Source organism: Pseudogymnoascus destructans (genome assembly GCF_001641265.1).
Source record: "Pseudogymnoascus destructans isolate 20631-21 unplaced genomic scaffold scaffold_1, whole genome shotgun sequence".
Lineage (NCBI taxonomy): Eukaryota > Fungi > Ascomycota > Leotiomycetes > Thelebolales > Thelebolaceae > Pseudogymnoascus > Pseudogymnoascus destructans.
The window spans coordinates 1,867,847-1,885,173 of NW_020167520.1; the positions used below are offsets into that span (position 1 = coordinate 1,867,847).

The window sequence follows — 17,327 nt, forward strand, 5'->3', positions numbered from 1 at the left end:
TGCGCTGTTCCAAACCCTTCCCTTCTTCTTCGTTCGCAAACGTGGTTTCTGCCATGGTTTTGCGAAGGTCGTCTACGTCCTCATCTGCAGTCTCGTAGTTCATGGAAGCTTGGTGTTCGTGTAGTTTCCACCGCTTCTCAAAGTCTTCTTGCACGTCTAGTGCTTCGTACTCCGCGAGCCTGTATTTTAGCCAGCTGGTAGCTTCTAGCTCCGTGTGCTGTGCTCTGCGGGGCTCGAGGTGGTGGGGGTAGTTCGGTCGGCATCGCATCGCGCGAACCGCTACTTCCCAGTCCTCGATCGTACCTGACCAGCGGGCTGGTCATTTTGGTACAGGGTTTTCTGACCCTTCCGGATTCCGGAGCATGCTTTCCTTCATGGTCTCCACAAATCCTCGCAGTTGTTCTTTGAAGAGCTTAGGACTTGCTTCTTCTTTATACTTTTGCAATCTGCTTTTCTGGGATTCCGTCAGGCCCTTGTTCATGAGCCCGTTCTCATTTTCGAGTGATGCGTCGAACTCGTCGAGGTCTACCTCGTCGTCGCTGTTGTCTTCACTCGTGCTGTCGCCTCTTATGCCCCAGTCGGGTTTGTTCATGAATGTGGCGTTCAGCTGACCTTGCCAGGTGGCATTAAGCTGTTTGCCGAACTTGCGTTTACCGTTTTCCTTCTTTGGCTGCTTGCAGTCCCGGGCCATGTGGCCGGGTTTGTTGCAGTTGAAGCAGAGCCGTTCCTTGAGCTGTCGCTCCTTGTTGGGGTTGCGGGGTCTTCCGCCGGTCTTGAACGTGGCATCAAGCTCCATGGGTTGAGGCCAGTAGTTCTTCTTCTGACTCTTCTTCTGGGTCCAGTGATTGCTAGATGTTCCTCCCTTCCTCTCGAGTTGTCGCTCGTAGAAGCGGTTGTCAATCTTCTGGGCCATCTCAATCATTTCCTTGAGATCGTCTGGTTTATCTGATCGAGATATTTCATCCTTCACATGGTCCTTCAGTCCCTTGTAGTACGGATCGCAAATAGCTTCATCTCCCCAGTTGGTCAGAGGAGCGTGCTGTTGGAACTCGGCTGTAAGGACACAGGGCACCCAGCTCACAGTAATAGCATATGAGAGTGCGAGTCAGAGGCTAAACGGATGCTATCCTATAGGTCTACTACGAAGGATACAAAAAAGATGAAGGGGGAACCCCGTTGAGTCTGTTTCCTTAACTCCCGAAACGGGCCCGACTCGGTTATCCCAACCCTAGCCCTGAACCTTCCACCGCAACAGGTCTACATCGGCCCTGAACCCTATACACTTACCGTCCCCCACTATAGTGTAACTCGCTATATGATCCTCTACTGGTTCGAAACCCCACCGAGTCGGATTCCATGTTTGTAGTGACCGTAACAGTTCTGAGACAGGTTCTTCGAGTATCTAGGTACGGAGGCATCCTTACATCGGCGGTATACGAGACGGCCGATCCTTTTTGCTTCAGGGCTTCCAAGGCTCGTACGGCGTTTCTCCTGGCATCAACATCGCCGAAGTTTGACTTGAGTTGCCTGACGAATCCGCCCCAGGATAGGAAGATCTCCTGCGTATCTTTTGCAGCTTTGTTATTGACCTTGCCATCCGGGTTCCGGTGGCCCATGTAGTCCATGAGCTTAAAGACTCGGAAACTGTCGACTGACTGAGTTTATGGCCGTAGTTCTGAGAGAACCATTCGATACATTGCTTTTGAGAAGGCTTCGGGTGTTGTTGATGTGCCCACTTGCGTAGAGCCCGGCGTTGCTCAATAGTTATTGAAAATCGTTTCATCATTTCAAGGTCTGAATAGGAACACCATAGCATGGATAAAGCGATATTCAGGAAAGGAGCTGCGATATCGTGATAATCGGTAATTGTATGGTGGTGTTGTCGGGACCAGGAAAAATATTGCAATAATGAAGTTATCGCTTAATCGAGAATCGTTATAACGGTGCTTTACTGTAATTGGGGGGGGAAGCGGTTTGCGCCACCTCGAAGCGAGAGGAAGCAGTTTGCGCCACCTCAACTTGCATACGTTCACCGCTACTCCTTACCAAAACCTTCGGCATTCCCCCCCATAGTAATTTATATAGTAATTAAATGTAATTCATTTAATGGAAGGGACTTCTCTATCAGATGCCTGTGAATGGCTTGCAGCAAATCCCTCTGAATCTGTAGCTGTTGCAAGTCGGATTTTTAAGATCCCAAGGTCGACTATACAGTCAAAAATCAGCCGCACAAGAACCACTAGAACCACCAGAACTACCCAAAATGGGGGTCAGAATAGGGTGCTTTCTACAGCTCAAACAGAAGCCCTAAAGGCCTGGATTCTAGAGCAGTATCACCTAGGATTAGGGGCTAATAGGCATATGGTTTACAGGGCAGTATGCCACCTACGGAGCCCACTGCCTCCACCGTCACAGAGCTGGCTCACTAAATATATATGGAATGAGCTTATAGAGTTTCACTTTGTTACTACAAAGCCTATTGCACAACAGCGTACGAAAGCTCAACAGGAGCCTACTGTTATTAAGTGGTTTCAAGAGTACACAGCATTAGTACTACAGCGTGGTATAAAACCAGAGTCAATCTGGAATATGGACGAAACTGGTTTTAGGATTGGAATTCCAGAAGCTGAGAGAGTTATGGTCCCCCGAGCTGTAAAGCAGCTCTACACTCCAAGCCCTGAGAATCGTATATCTATTACGATTATAGAGGCAGTATCTGCAGTTGGACAGAAGATTGCACCTGTACTTGTTGTACCGGGTAAAATTCATATGGAGGCGTGGTACCCTCAAAACCTTGATGGGAATGAGCTGATACTACTCTCGGAGACTGGCTATTCTAATAGCCAGCTTGCTATATGGTGGCTACAGCACTTCGTAGAGCTTACAGCTCCACACGACCCAGGAAATCCTAAAGTTCTACTACTCGATTCTCATGTGAGCCATACGAGCCCTGATTTTATCATTATGGCTACTAAATATCACATCATCGTATGGGCGTTTCCCAGCCACCTTACACATGTTTTACAGCCATTAGACGTGGGAATATTCCAGCCTTATACGCACTGGCATAGGCAATCCGTGCTCCGTGCCATACGAGAGGTGGATATTACCTACAACCTACCCCTATTTATGAGGGATCTCCCACATATGCGGGAGCAGACTTTTAAGGAGGCCACCATACAATCAGTGTTCCGAAAAGCTGGAATCTGGCCCATAAGCTGTAATACAGCCCTTGAGAAGCTGCGTACGTACTCGCAGCCTACGCCTACGCCTATAGAGCCTACAACACCTACCCTACCACGCCCTATTACCCCTATACCCACTACGTTCCAGGGCGTAGAACAGGGCCTACAATGCTGGAAAGACCGGCTTCCGGAGGCCTTCAGTAGCCCCTCGCGGCAGAGCTACAGTAACTGGGTTACTGGGGCCTCCCAGGTTCTAGCTGCCGGCCAGCTCCAGGAGCTCGACCTACGGGCTATTCGCCAGCAGGTTAAGAGCTCGAAGACGAAGCGGGCTCGGGGCCGACTCCAGTGTGGAGGTGAGCTCCGGGCTTCTGAAGCCCACGAGCTTCAGAAGCAGAAAGCCGAGCTTCAGGCCCAGAAGCTCGCTGCGGCCGAAGCCCGGAAGCTAAGCCAGGCCGCAAACCGAGCCCAGAAGCTCGCTACGGCCGAAGCCCGGAAGCTGAGCCAGGCTGCAAAGCGAGCCCAGAAGCAGCTCCGCCGGGCAGGAATTGAAGCCCGGAAACAGGAGCGCCTCCGGAAGAAAAGCGTGGCTCAGCTCACCCAATCGGGCTTCCCAATTCCTCCGGAGTTGCAGGACCCAATTACTGACCCAGAAGCTGATTCTGGGAGCGAATATGAGAGTGCGAGTGAGGGTGGGCGTGGGAGTGGGCGTTGGAGTGGGAGTGAGAGTGGGAATGAAGAAGTGATAATTTCGTAGAATTGAATTTTTAAGTACCTTTACATACAAATTACTATGTCTAGGTACTTGCGGTCGCAATTTTGAGGTGGCGCAAACCGCTTCCTCTCGCTTCGAGGTGGCGCAAACCGCTTCCCCCCCCCGATTATACCTCCGTATGTATGCGGGGATGAAACATCTACTAGCTTCCCCGCAAATCTTCCCTCAACGAGCATCCCTGCGTTATCTTCCAGCGGCGTCGCCAGCGGTGTCGACAGCACCACCCCGCCTGGCTCGCTCCTGACAACGATCGGCGATGTGACCAGCACATCTACAAGTATAGATCTGTCGACTGAATCGGTTTCGTCAACTGTTGTCAACACTCCCAGCAGCAGTGTTATCACTACTGCCAGCATCATCTCCTCCACGTCTCAAGCACCAACAAGCTCCGCGACCACCCTCCCTCCCACTCCAATGAGTTGCGCCAACGCGCAGCTGAGCTGCCACAACACGACCGCCGTGGCCGACCTCTGCTGCTTCAATGCTCCCGGAGGACAGCTGCTCCTGACCCAGTTCTGGGACACAGCCCCCAGCACCGGTAACTATTAGCCTTGTCTCCTGCCCTCATAACGCCCGCTGACACCTCTAGGTCCTGTTGATGCGTGGACCATCCACGGCATGTGGCCAGATCGTTGCGACGGCACCTACGATGCCAACTGTGATGCATCGCGCGCATACACCAACATCACTGCTATCCTCAACTCGTTCGGCAAGACGGACCTGCTTACGTATATGGACACCAGCTGGAAGGATTACCAGGGCAATGACGAGTCGCTCTGGGGGCACGAGTGGGGTAAGCACGGAACTTGTATCAGCACCCTCGAGAAGACGTGCTATGACAACTACAAGCCCCAAACCGAGGTTGTGGATTACTTTGAGAAGGCCGTCGAGCTTAACAAGGGATTGAACAGCTACAAGGTATGCAGAAACCCGAGGTGTAATGTGCTTGTTCTAAATACTGTTACAGATTCTCGCCGACGCTGGCATTACCCCATCTGCCACTGCCACGTACACGCTTGCCCAGATCCAGGCCGCACTCAAGGCTGCCCATGGATTCATCCCAACATTGGGATGCAAGAGCGGCGCTTTGGAGGAGATCTGGTACCACTACAACGTTCTCGGTAGTGTTCAAACTGGCAAATTCGTCCCAACAGAGCCAGGTACTGCCCCATCTTCCCACAAACCCCCGATCCTTTTCCATTCGCGGACACTAACAAGACTCCAGATGGAACCAAGTCCACCTGCCCTGCTACCGGCGTCAAGTACCTCGTCAAGTACGCCACAGGCGGAACCCCTTCCGGCACAGCTACCGCACCAGCCCCAACCGGGACTGCTGGTCCTTTCTCTGGCAAGGGTTTCCTCCAGGCCTACACCAGCGGAGCTAACAAGGGCTGCCTGATCGGTGCTGGTACTTGGTATACTACTGGCACATGTGCCGGATACACCGCAACTGCATCCGGTGCCGGATTTACGCTCAAGTCCAGCAAGGGAGGCTGCGGTATTGTTAACAGCGTCTTTACATGCGCGGCTGGCGTTACCCCGTCGACTTTCACTGTATGTTATCACCCTGATTGCCTTCTTAATCTGTAGTGATACGCTGTACTGACATGTCCATAGGAATCTGCCGGTCTTCTGACCTACAAGGGATCCTCTGACTTCTATACCACCGCCGTCCCATCTGCGTCCGTGCAAGGGACGGTTACCACCATAACGCAGGCCGTTCTTGTGACGTTCAAGTGGCAGAGCAATTACACTTTACGCCAAAAGGCTGGGGTGGGGGGACAGTGGGTAGCTAGTAATTGACCCTATATTCTACGAGCTATCCTATTGTTCTCATTGACCGCGTTACCTGGTCCTTTCACTGCCTATGAAACGAGACAAAGGTGGCTTACCGTAAAATTTACGAAGGGAAAGTTCTGTAGTTATTAAAATGCCTGTGAAGTTTGTAAATTACAGCCTTGTTTTCTGAAGAGGCTGTGCACATGCATCCCAGGCACACGCCTAACCGTTTTTAGTAGAATCTCATGGTAAGTTAACTACCATCCCCAGCCTTGTGGACTCCATGGTACCTATTCGACGAGGCTATGCTATAGATTGAGTTGGATGAATCTCCTAAGTTGCGTAAACTTATGGATTATATTGGTTTCGAAGATTCCTAGTTGAGCATGAAGCTCAGATGAAGAGGGAATTAGGGGTTGACACGTGGATTATGTTAATCGATATCGACATCGACATCAACAATAAACAGAAGATACTAAGCCGCATAGAGGCTGACAGAAAATATGATCGAGATGTTTGCGCTGCCGACCTATGTAGCTTCGAGGGTTGCCTTCTCTCTTCCCTAGAGACGCTCATGATCCGATCGAACGAGCGGGAAGGATAATGCCCGCCATATCTCCGGCCTCACTCCTAAATACCCTCTCGAGTAGCAATGCCTTACAAGTCGTTTGTGCCTGGCCGGTTTCCGGCCAGTATGGGATTGCGTCGAGGATGTTGTAGGTTCTCTCTGCTTTAATATCGTGTTTCCTCGTCACGTGGTTGCGATGTAGATGGAGTTGTATTAGGCCTAGTGGCGCTACCAGAGAACCAGGTGGGACACAATTAGTCTAACCATATTAGAGTTAGTGCAGTGTTTTAGTACGTAGTATCGCGGGGTGGCCCAAGCTCTGGGACTTTTATTTGGCAACGACGACGTCCATTGACCCAGCATGGAGAGGAGAGTATAGGATTGGATCGATCATTGAGGAGCAGCCGCCCCCCGGGCTATTCAAACATGTCGTCCCGATCACTTTCTTCCGTCCTACGAAGCAGACCCTCCATCTTCAAGCCCCGACAACCCCAACCCCAGCCCTTGCAGCGACTCTCGTGCCCCAGTCTGGGCCAAACCAGGTCCTACGCGCCCAACCACGACGACCCCTCCTCCACCACCACCCCGTCACAAAACGACCTCCTCAACACCAAACTGCTTACCCTCCTCAACGCCATACCCCCCTCCCAAAAAATCCGCTACATCAAAGACAACTCCACCTCCCCCTCTACCCACCCCACCCCCCCCCCGGCCCTCCTCGCCGCCCTCCTCAACTTCCCCTCCCCCCTCCCCTACACAATCGGCACAGACATATGCCACATCCCGCGCATCCGCCTCCTCCTCGAGCGCCAACTCGCCGAATCGGGGTACGTCGAGCCGGACATGCCGCGGTTTTGGACCCGCGTCCTCACGCCGCTGGAGGCGAGGTATAGTGGGTGGAAGGCGGGGGGGGGGGTGGAAGGGAGCGCGAGGTTTCTTGCTGGGAGGTGGGCGGCGAAGGAGGCGGTTGTTAAGGCGGTTGGGGCGGCGTATCCGGGAGGGGCAGGAAAGGTGTTTATGCATGATATTGTTATTTTGAATGCGAAGACTCAGTCGGCTCTCTTGGAGGCGAGGAAGGCGGCGGTGCGGATAGAGGCTAGGGACGCGAGGACGCAGGAAGAGCAGATGTCCGGGGGGGGGGGGAGGGTGAGGTGGTGTGGAGGGCGCCGAGGGCGTTTGTGAGGGTGCCTGTGCAGGAGGGGGGGTGGGTGGAGGTTAGTGTGAGTATTTCCCATGATGGGGAGTATGCAACTGCGACGGCGCTGGTGTCGGTGGATCCGAAGATTGCGGGGGTTAAGAGGGAGAAGAGTTTGGTGAGGGGGGTGGTGGCTAAGACGTATACTGATGCGCGGTATTTGTGATGACATGGTATTGGGAGGACAAGGAGGTGGATATATGGCGGGGGAGTTGTTTATGATTTTGGGTAGAGGGGGTGGGGGGTTGGCATGGCTTGGGGGGGGTTGGGTTGGGTCTGGAGTTGGTGGATATACCATTTTGCGGGAATTTATTGGAGTATGTGTATATTATCTCTTACCTCAACTCTTACACTCTTATATCGGATGTGGCGTTTGATGTTGATGTTTTGTTGGGTCGTCTCTTGAAGCATGGGCTGAGTCTTTCACTTGGGTTCTTTACGTTTTTAAAACCCGACGGCAGTGTTGTCAGAAATGTTGGTGCCATTCAAACCAAGTTGAGTTATAGAATCTGAATAGATATTTCCGAGACTGAGAGTTGATGCAAGTGTCATTTCGATTCGAAGTAAAACCTCGATATACAGAACCTCCTGATAAACCGTTTGGCGCATATTTCTGTCGACGTCCAAGTGAAGTCGAGCAGCCACGGGAAAGTGGCACAAATTACTATTATAAGTAGATGAGATGGCACAGGTTTAAAACGGGTTATCTCAGAGTGATTGGAATACTCGCCATCATCATTTTCTCTCTTTTTAGGAAGTTCTCATATTCTTCGGATCCTGCCAGCTGCTTGATTTGACTTTTTTTGCCCATTGCTGCGCTTATTGAATTGGAGAACAATACAAAGTTTGGCTTCCTCAGGCTTCTTTCCCCATAGTACTATTGAGAAGTTGTGAGAAACTTGGGATGCGAAGATTCTTCCTTCATCCCCCACACAACAACCTTTCTTCTTACCACCAACAACCTTTCTTGCTCAATCACCTTCTTCACAACTACAATAGCTCTTCTTCTTTGGGAGATCTTCAACTTCTTTCTTCAAACAACTACATCACGACAACCTCCTTCCTCAAGCACCTCCTTTGAAACAACAAATTTCTTCTTCAAAGCTCCACCACAATACTTCAGCTTCCTTATCCATCGAAGCTTACTTGTCCTTGATTCCTCGCAACACAACAACAGAATCAACTTGAAGTAAGCACCATCCATCACCCTTTACCCCAGATCGAAACCCTCACAAGCACAATATCATTCTTTGAACCAGATCGACCCCCTCCAAACACGATCCATCTCCCTTTGCCCCAGATGGATCCCCTAAAATTGATTTGATCCATCACCCTCAACTAACTCCACTTCTTTATTTGATAGACCCAATACAGACATCAACACCCAACAAGATGTCTCAAGGTTTCACTGCTGTGAACGTCCCTCATGAGGACGAGGCCCATATGGGGTCTCTAGCAATCGCTTCATACAAAGAGGATATGGAGGACATGGAGGACAACGCCGGCGATTCCGATGCTACTGAGGCAAGTTCATTAATTGTCTTGTCGTCTCGGAGTGAATCGAACTTCACGAACATCACATCTTTTCACGTTTGCTGTTCCTCCGATCTCGCAACATGATACCATGTCGTCGATCTATCACCACCAACTTCACATTGCATTGCCCTTCTACAAACACCTCTTCCTTTCCCTGACCTAGATCGATCTTGATTGTCTTTGTTATTTGACGCACTAACACCATCCCAGACTGTGGAGCAAGCCTCCTCCATGACACCCGCACCCGCCCCGAACACCACCAAGAAGCGTTCACCCAAGAATGCCCAAACCAACGCAGATGGTACTCCTGCGCCAAAAACTCCTCGCAAGAACGCAAAGCAGAAGGAACTCAACGAGGACAGCACTCTAGTCGTCAAAGCCACCTCAGCTCGCAAGAAGCCTGCACCCAAGTTGGATGAAGACCGAAATGTCATCCCCAAGCCCCATCGCAAGAAGGCTGAGCCAAAGCCGAAGACTGGTCCAAATATAGAGCCTCTCCCCAAGACTCCGCGCAAGTTTACCAAGAAAGTCAAGAGCGGGGACAAGGTCGTCGACGACGATGCTGCTGATGTGGACATGGCTGGCGACATGGTCAGCAATATGGTGGGTGACATGGCCAGCGCCAAGATGCGTGGCTTCGGGGATGAGGATTCCTCTGCCCTGAAATCTTACTACGCACCCACGCCCAATGGAGGCAGCAGTCCTGTTATCGTTGCTGAGGCGCCAATGACTCCCAAGGTGAAGAAGGCAGCCCTTGCTGCAACCGGTACCCCTGGTGGCAAGAAGAAGCGCGCTGCTGAGGAAGATGGCGAGATGGATCCTTTCACCACGCCAACAAAGAAGATCAAGGCCACGGCTAGCACCCCAAAGAGCGGCAATGGAAAAGGCACAGCTATCGCAACTTCCAAGGACCAGCTCACCGATGAGGATAAGATGATGATCCAGTGGAGAAAGGATGGCAAGGGCTGGCCTGAGATCCGCAAGAAGTGGGGTGAGATGACCGGCAAGCCACCCGGAAATAGCACTCTCCCCAACCGCTACAAGCGCCTGCTGACCAACATCATTGACTGGAAGGATGGTGATGTGAGTTACTCTCTTTTGCTTTACCCTTTTCAATTTATCTTCTTTGCCATGCGCTCCATGGTATCTGACTCAACTGAACAACCTTTGACTGACTCACCTCATCAGCTTGAGCGTATGCTCGTTGCCGAGCAGAAAGTGACCAAAGCTTTCGCAACTGAGCTGTATGGGCGCATGGCCACTGTGATGGTCCAGCTTGGTGGAGATACTTACACCGCTGCGGCCGTTGAGAAGGCCTTCTTGAAAGAGAAGCGTGAAGGCTTTCCCCACGCGGCAACCATCGACGAGGTCATGAAAGGCCCTGCGGCTCCGGCTGGCGATGATGATGATGAGGATATTGACCAGGCTGTCAACGGCGCCGCAATCTCGGTCACTGAAGATGAGGGCATGAAGGCCATTGACCAAGTCATCGGTGGTGGCGCTGTCGTGAAGCGTGACGATGAGCCCATGGAGGATGCTGAGACTCCAGATGTGGAAAACTCGGACGGTGGAGTTCCGATTTCGCCTGGGCACCGTCTCAAGCCCGAGGGTACCAAAGGCGAAGATGATGGTAAAATGGACTCCGACATGGTTTAAATCTCATTCTTCGATGTGTGTCGACTCGCCGTTTGGCATTTTTGAAGCCTCACCTCGCCTTCTCCGATCTGAGTCCGGAGCACACCTTTCACGTTCTGCCAGTGCCTTTTTATCGTCATCGACTCCCCTGAGCTGGTTGTGTCTAGGCACATTCCCAGTCACTGAAGTCTTTCTACCATACGGAGCATCGCTGTGCGAACGTCACTTACTTTACGAATACGAAAACATGGTTATATATCTCTCACGCGCTCTGCCGGATCCGAGACACGGTATATACGAAACTCTCATCACCAAGAACAATTGTCCCTCATGGGGTCTGGCATCTGCGTGCGTGCTTGTTTTTCAAAATTGGTTTTCTGAGATTTTACATCCCATGGTGGATATATGGGGGTGGCATACCTGGATAGGATGGAACGGGAGGTTTCTGGGGGACGAATATTCAGTTGCAAGAATGTTGTTTTTTCTCTGGCTTTGCTCATAATTGCTCCCTTGCTCACACGAAAGTATACAAATAGATTTCAAAATTTGGCCTTCATTTATCCTGTGGTGACTGAGTGAATGATTGTGCAATGTTTGGGAGGGAGTGGAATCTCCTCCTATTACTCTCGTATCCCAGACACTCACCTAACGAATGGGTTTGAAGAGACGAATCTCGTATTGTATATCTAAAAAACATTCATCTGCGTACCAAGTAGCATGGATGCTGTCTAAATAACCTGGCTAGAAATGATTTATAATTTCGTTATTTTGACTTCTAGCGACTAAAAATAAAAACACCAAGTTAACTTATTTTTTATTTTCCGGATTCCAAACTTTCTACCAAAACTAACATAAATCCACGACATACGAACTTGCACTCCATGCACAGAAAAGAACAAACTTATCTGTTGTTTTTCATTGTATCATATCATATTATATTCATATTTCATTCTTCTGGATTTCGAAGGCTTTCGGCCCAAAGTCAGAATAAATCCACCACATATGCTGCACTCGAGAGTGTCAATGGCAGAACAGACTTGACTATTTTCTAAAAAGTTTCAAAGCGAACAGAATTTTCTCTCCTACCTTCCTTCTTCCATTCACTGTCACTGTTGTCTTTTGTGTTCCATTCTCCGTAGCTCCTCTTTTTAATCTGACGCGCCTTCTTCGACCTCTATCCTCTCGCAGCCACTCTTGTGAAACCACCTTCCTTCCAGTCGCCATCTTCATTTTACCCTCACTCTCTTTCTTCCACCCCATACTTTCTTTCTGCCCACTACCACTCTCTTCCTCCCACTTTCTATCTTTTCCCCTTGAAACACACTTTGACACTCTCTTCTTTCCACCTACCTTCACAACCTTGATCAACACCCTTTGGCCGTTTGCTTTCAGCCACCACAACATGAACTCACAAATGCCATACGGTCAACAGCAAGGAGCGTGGATGCCCCAGCCAAACCAGTCTGGCTATCCACCTCTCCGACGCTCATTTCGCGTGGTCGACCTCTCATTACCACCCAGACGCCAGCCCACCCCCACCCTCCATAACGTCGACACCGAAAATTGTCACCGTACCCTCCACGAGCATCGCCAGGCCACCAAACAAAAATATCGCCGCATGGTAAGGGAACAGATGAAAGCTGAGGAAGCATTCTGGGTATATCAAGACCAGCAAGACCTAGAACCCTTCCCATACGATGCGTTTGAGATGAAACAACCTTTACTGCCTGCACTAGATATGGCAATTGACGAGAGCGGCGGGGATGCGGCGATGGCATGGCAACTTTTCGATAGGCGGAATAGCTGGGAAAAAGCGGCTGAGGAGGCTGCGAATGAGAAAAGAGAGGCTGAAGTCCGGAGGCGTGCGGACGAGATGATTAGAAATGATAAAGAGATGAAGGAGGACGAAGCAATGAGGCAATTGTTGGAGGAGCTGCCTACGTTTAAGTGTCCTGATATGTAAGTGGCATCGCCTTTTCTTTCTTTGGGCTGGTATTATCACGTTTATACGTTTGTTGGGCTGTTTGTTTGGGCGTTTGCAAGAGAAAGGAGATGCTGGTTCGCTTGTTGTTCACACGCGATTTCTTGTTTTGACCTTCGATCTCTCACTTTCAACCCAACTACTTTCATTCCATCCACTTCTCTCAATTCACCATATGATCTCTCCTTGGGGCCGTTCGTCCATCGTATAGCCGTTTCATCGGCCTGCGTATATTTCCACTTCATTCCATCAACCAATTCCGTGATAACAGTGCAGATTTTCTCGGGTTTGTGTTTGAATCCAAGACACCACTTTCTGATGTTCACATTCCTCACTCTTACAACTTCCATAACGTTCTATCAAGTATCTAGGTCCTCACCTAGAACTGCGCAATACTTTCTTCTTCTCTCAATCTTCTTCAAATATTTCTGTCATACGCTTTTCTGACCCCCCATTTCCTTTCCAGAAACCATACCATCCCCTTCGCGTCAGTTATAGGAAGTATCCAGGAAATGCTACTTGCTCCCATAGCTGACATCATAATATCGCTCCGAAACAACCCACATTTCGAACTCGAACTCTCGCAAGTTCTATCTTGGGTTCGAAAAGACTGTAATCAAGAGAATCTCGAACACGTTTTCCTCGTCTCGGTCGGCGAACTTGACAGATACTGCAGATTGATTGCAGATCGGATATTTCATCACCTCTCCGCCGATTTTAAAAAGCGCAACTACCTCAACCAACTTCGAAACGCCCAGGCAAGGCTAAGGAGACTCAAACAGGCCAACTCAGAGTTGCGAGTGGAGAATGAAAGACTGAGGTCTGGCGTTGAAGTCTTCGGCAGTCAGGTTGATATCCCGGAGAGAGTACCACCCTTTGAATTCTCGGAGCGTCGACATTATTCTCCCCCGTCGCAGCCTCAGAGAGTGAACTCCGACGTTGAGATCTTCAACAGCCAAATCAAACATAGTCAAGGAATAGCGCCGCCCTTTGAACCATTGCCAAAGCGACATTATTCTCCTCCACCACAATCTCGGAGACCAGGATTTCAACAGCCTCAAATAAATTGGGAACGCCCAGGAAGCATCGCAAAACCTTTCAACGGTCCAGATATGACTGTGGGATACCAGAACTATACTATCTCAAACGGCAGAATACCTGAGATAAACCCTATGGAGTACTCCTTTGGGGAGATGGAAGAAATGCACCATGATCGCCGCGATCCAAGAAGGGCGCGCTCAATGCCTCCGCACAGCAGAGACCGCACCGCGACGGAAGACTCCCACACACCCCTTCCAGAGTATGATCCTGTCACAGGGTACGGCAAAGTAGTAGCGGTTGACGAAATCAGCCCCCTTTATGAATACTCCAATCTTGAGGTTTCCTTGAGAGGCGGTGCTGGTGCTGGTAAGCATTGAATTTGGTCTTATATGATTGCAAAACTCACTGCAATTTAGGTCCATACAGTCTGTTAGAGGATAGTGACTTCGAAGGAGATGAAGATTCGGACGGAAAAGCAGCACATTTTTCAAACATTACGTCGAGTCTTGGAAAGGGCACACTGAACATGATGAAGAGGTTCGCGGACGATGACGACGAGGACGATGACTCTTTCTCCAACCACAGCAGCCTTAAATTTACGAGGCAGGGTGACACAAAAACCAATGACCCCAATAATCGATTCTGGGGAGGTGGACCACCTTCATCATGTGGGATAGGAGGACCATCTGCGACAGTTGACAACCCTGCCAGCCACAGAAACGATCGGCATCACGGACGACGAAGAAATAGAGGCGCAAAAATTGCACCAGGGCTTGTACCATTCACGCCGAAGGTGGACCCTTACGCTGAGGCTCCGCATGGCTTCCAATTCAGCTGGAACAAAGCTGAAAATGTGCCCCTGAAAAAAACTTGGACCACTCTGGATCCGAAAACAGGAGCTGTCAAATATGAAGAGGGAAACCAGGAAGCAGAGGAAGAGAATGCACCAGAAACATACATGTGGAATCCATCCGATGCAAGAAACACCCCTCTTGCTGCAACGTTTGGAACCTCCCGCGTAGTGTCCGCCGAGGAAGTCAAGGAGAAAAAGGCACCGAAGGTTGGAGGTCTTACTGAAAAATTTCTTCAGAGGCTTGACAGGCAATCTCGTCGCGACAGGGCCGAGTCAATTGATGATTATATTGATATATCTTCCACCCCTGGTTCTCCTAACGCTCCTCCTTCTGAGCCAAGTGTTATGGAATATCACCCCGCCTTGCCGCAAGGTAGCGTGGCCACAGATGAAAGGGCTCACAACCAACCCATCCAAATAGATGCGGACGTGAGAAAAAACTTCATAGATAACATCAATGCTATGCATGATGCCCATCCTGCACTAACGACGTTTGAGCTGCGAAATCAAGGCGGCTGGCTCCCCCAAAACAAGGCACCAGCGGTGTACATCAACGAATTCGGCGATGGTAATACTGTCGAGGTCAAAATGAAGATCGAGACGCGAACACGCAAGATGAACGAGAGGGGAGAATACGATGGCGAGGATTTGGGTCAGATAAAGAAGCGCTATCGACGGGGGTTCTCTGAAATGCTCCAAACACGCGAGGGCGAAATGATACGTGCGACTAAAGAATACCTCGAATGGCAGGCCATGCCCCTTGAGGACCGCATGGAACGGTTGACACTCATCCGTCAGCCCATCAATCTCTGGCAAAAGAAACCAGGCGCAGATGAAATCGACCAGCATGAGCTGCATTACCTCCCAAAATTCTATGAGAGACAAATCTCACGAAGGAAGGAAAAGCAGCGCATGAGAGCCATTCTTGCCGATAAAGCAAAGCAGAAACAAAAAGACAATGCCAGTACCTCATTGGAAACCGCAGAAACTGGTGACACTCTTGACACCTGGGGGGTATTGGGCGACTGCGATGACCCGCCGGTTGGGGGCACAAGTGGTGGCTCCCGAACTCCTAGGTTGGGTGATGACAGTTGGCAAGAGATGTTGGAGCGTCTGGTCGATATTGACCCACGTAAGGATTCGAGGTCTCCGTCTCGGTCGCGCTCGTCCTCCAAATCCGCCTCTGTGGCTGGCTCGATGGCCGCAGAACGCGTCTTTAGGCCCCCCGACAGATTGTATAATGACCATCGCTACAAGCCGCGTCCACGTCTGTATTCGGGCGGTTCCGGCACAGGAAACTCAGTTACTGGACCTCGCCAATCCAGGCCACGATCCTCTCATCCAAGCCCGTCCCCTGCCGCATTTTCCAACTCGTGGTGTGCCACAGACGACGGAAGCGACGCATCCTCTACCGTCAGAGGCCTTCGCAATGCCCCCCTCGACCGTCACATATTCAACGGCTCAGGCATTGACCGATCAAGCGATGGAACCAACGCAGCGAACGGACTCGCCGATCTCATTGCCGCCTATGACGACTCTCCCACTCTCAGAATACCAACGGATACTGACATCCCGTCTCCACCATTCACTGAGCTTGAGCAAGTACTATATAACCGTGCGATTGGGAATATGGGAGAGCGCGGCCGCGTCGTCACGGTGCGTCTCCATGCAGTCCAGGAATCCCACATGGCACCAGGCAGCGTGCTGCCAAAATTTACACCAGGCGCCATTGCAAACAAAGTCTTTGGTGGGGTAATCCAAGAATTCCAACTACACCCTGGAAAACGTACGGCAGTTGTCGTCTTTATGCACCCGAGGGAGGCACGTTCGTTTGTGCACCATGTCCGTAACATAAGAGAGAAAGGTACGGGACACGCTATCAGGGACCTTCAGATCGAGGCCTCGTGGTTCAGAGGCGCAGAATCCCGTGCTATCCTCCCCGCCCAGCCCAATCTCCTCAAACACAGCATCTCTAGAGCCAAGCGCTGCATACTCCTCTCTCACATCCCGAAGGAAAAATCAAACCGCGTTGTCTTCCAAGAGCTCTCAGAGTGCTTTGGCACGATTCTTGTGCGCACCTCCCTTATCACGCCACCGCAGAATTATGTCCTACAATCCGAGGGAAAGCAGGCTTTGGTTGAGTTCGCGAACCTCCAAGACGCCATGCGCGCGTACGATGACCTGAATGCGGGTCTTATCGCCGGGTACGAAAACGTGAACCCGGAGTTTAAGAACGAGTCGACGGAGAAGAGAGCGATTATGAAGGATTATTGCGGATGTCTTGGTTGTGATGACAAGAGAACCGCAAAGTCCAGGGAGAAGGAGAACAAGAAGCGGAAGATGGATGAGCAGATGATGGAGGATGAGAATGAGATGTCAAGCTACGATGATAGTGCGAGTGATTAGGTCGCAGCTTGGAAGGGGCTTCGTGCTATGGGTTTAGGGATGATTAAGGCGGCCGCTGGGTTGCTTTTGTGTTATGGGAGGTCCATTACAGTGAATGATTGAGTTGTTTGGTTGCTGTTTCGATATGGGTGGGTTCACTGATACCAAGAGCGGTCGACAAGCCAGCTGGGATTTCCCTGTGCTATGCGGTAGTTGCGAGTTCCAGACTCCAATAGGGAGGTTGATGCCCTCATGCATGGCTTTGAGTTACGGGCACCGAGAAAGCTTACACTCAGGTGCCGATAGGGAGGTTGTTTGCCTCATGCATGGCTTTGCGTTACGAGCACCGAAAGGGCTTATTCCCTGATACATGTGCTTGGGGAAATCGATGCATTCC

At 50.7% G+C, this 17,327-nt stretch overlaps 4 protein-coding genes across 4 annotated transcripts; 3 read left to right on the forward strand and 1 right to left on the reverse strand.

The window, feature by feature from the left end:
• Positions 1–6,624: 6,624 nt before the first annotated feature.
• On the forward strand, positions 6,625–7,665 carry VC83_00471 (uncharacterized protein; the record flags this gene model as incomplete). Its single annotated transcript, XM_024464164.1, has 2 exons — positions 6,625–7,450; positions 7,501–7,665. Exons 1-2 carry the CDS (start codon positions 6,731–6,733, stop codon positions 7,663–7,665), a joined length of 885 nt encoding a protein of 294 aa, XP_024328533.1. The 5' UTR covers positions 6,625–6,730.
• Positions 7,666–8,407: 742 nt separating this feature from the next.
• VC83_00472 (uncharacterized protein) lies at positions 8,408–11,221 on the forward strand. The gene is made up of 3 exons (XM_024464165.1): positions 8,408–9,023; positions 9,246–10,118; positions 10,224–11,221. Exons 1-3 carry the CDS (start codon positions 8,892–8,894, stop codon positions 10,689–10,691), a joined length of 1,473 nt encoding a protein of 490 aa, XP_024328370.1. The 5' UTR covers positions 8,408–8,891; the 3' UTR covers positions 10,692–11,221.
• Positions 11,222–12,363: 1,142 nt separating this feature from the next.
• Positions 12,364–13,905, reverse strand: VC83_00473 (uncharacterized protein). Its single transcript, XM_024464166.1, has one exon. It carries the CDS (start codon positions 12,999–13,001, stop codon positions 12,675–12,677), a length of 327 nt encoding a protein of 108 aa, XP_024328371.1. The 5' UTR covers positions 13,002–13,905; the 3' UTR covers positions 12,364–12,674.
• Positions 13,906–14,218: 313 nt separating this feature from the next.
• Positions 14,219–16,951, forward strand: VC83_00474 (uncharacterized protein; the record flags this gene model as incomplete). The annotated part of the gene is made up of 1 exon (XM_024464167.1): positions 14,219–16,951. The coding sequence occupies one exon, from the start codon at positions 14,219–14,221 to the stop codon at positions 16,949–16,951; it is 2,733 nt and encodes a 910-aa protein (XP_024328365.1).
• Positions 16,952–17,327: the final 376 nt, after the last annotated feature.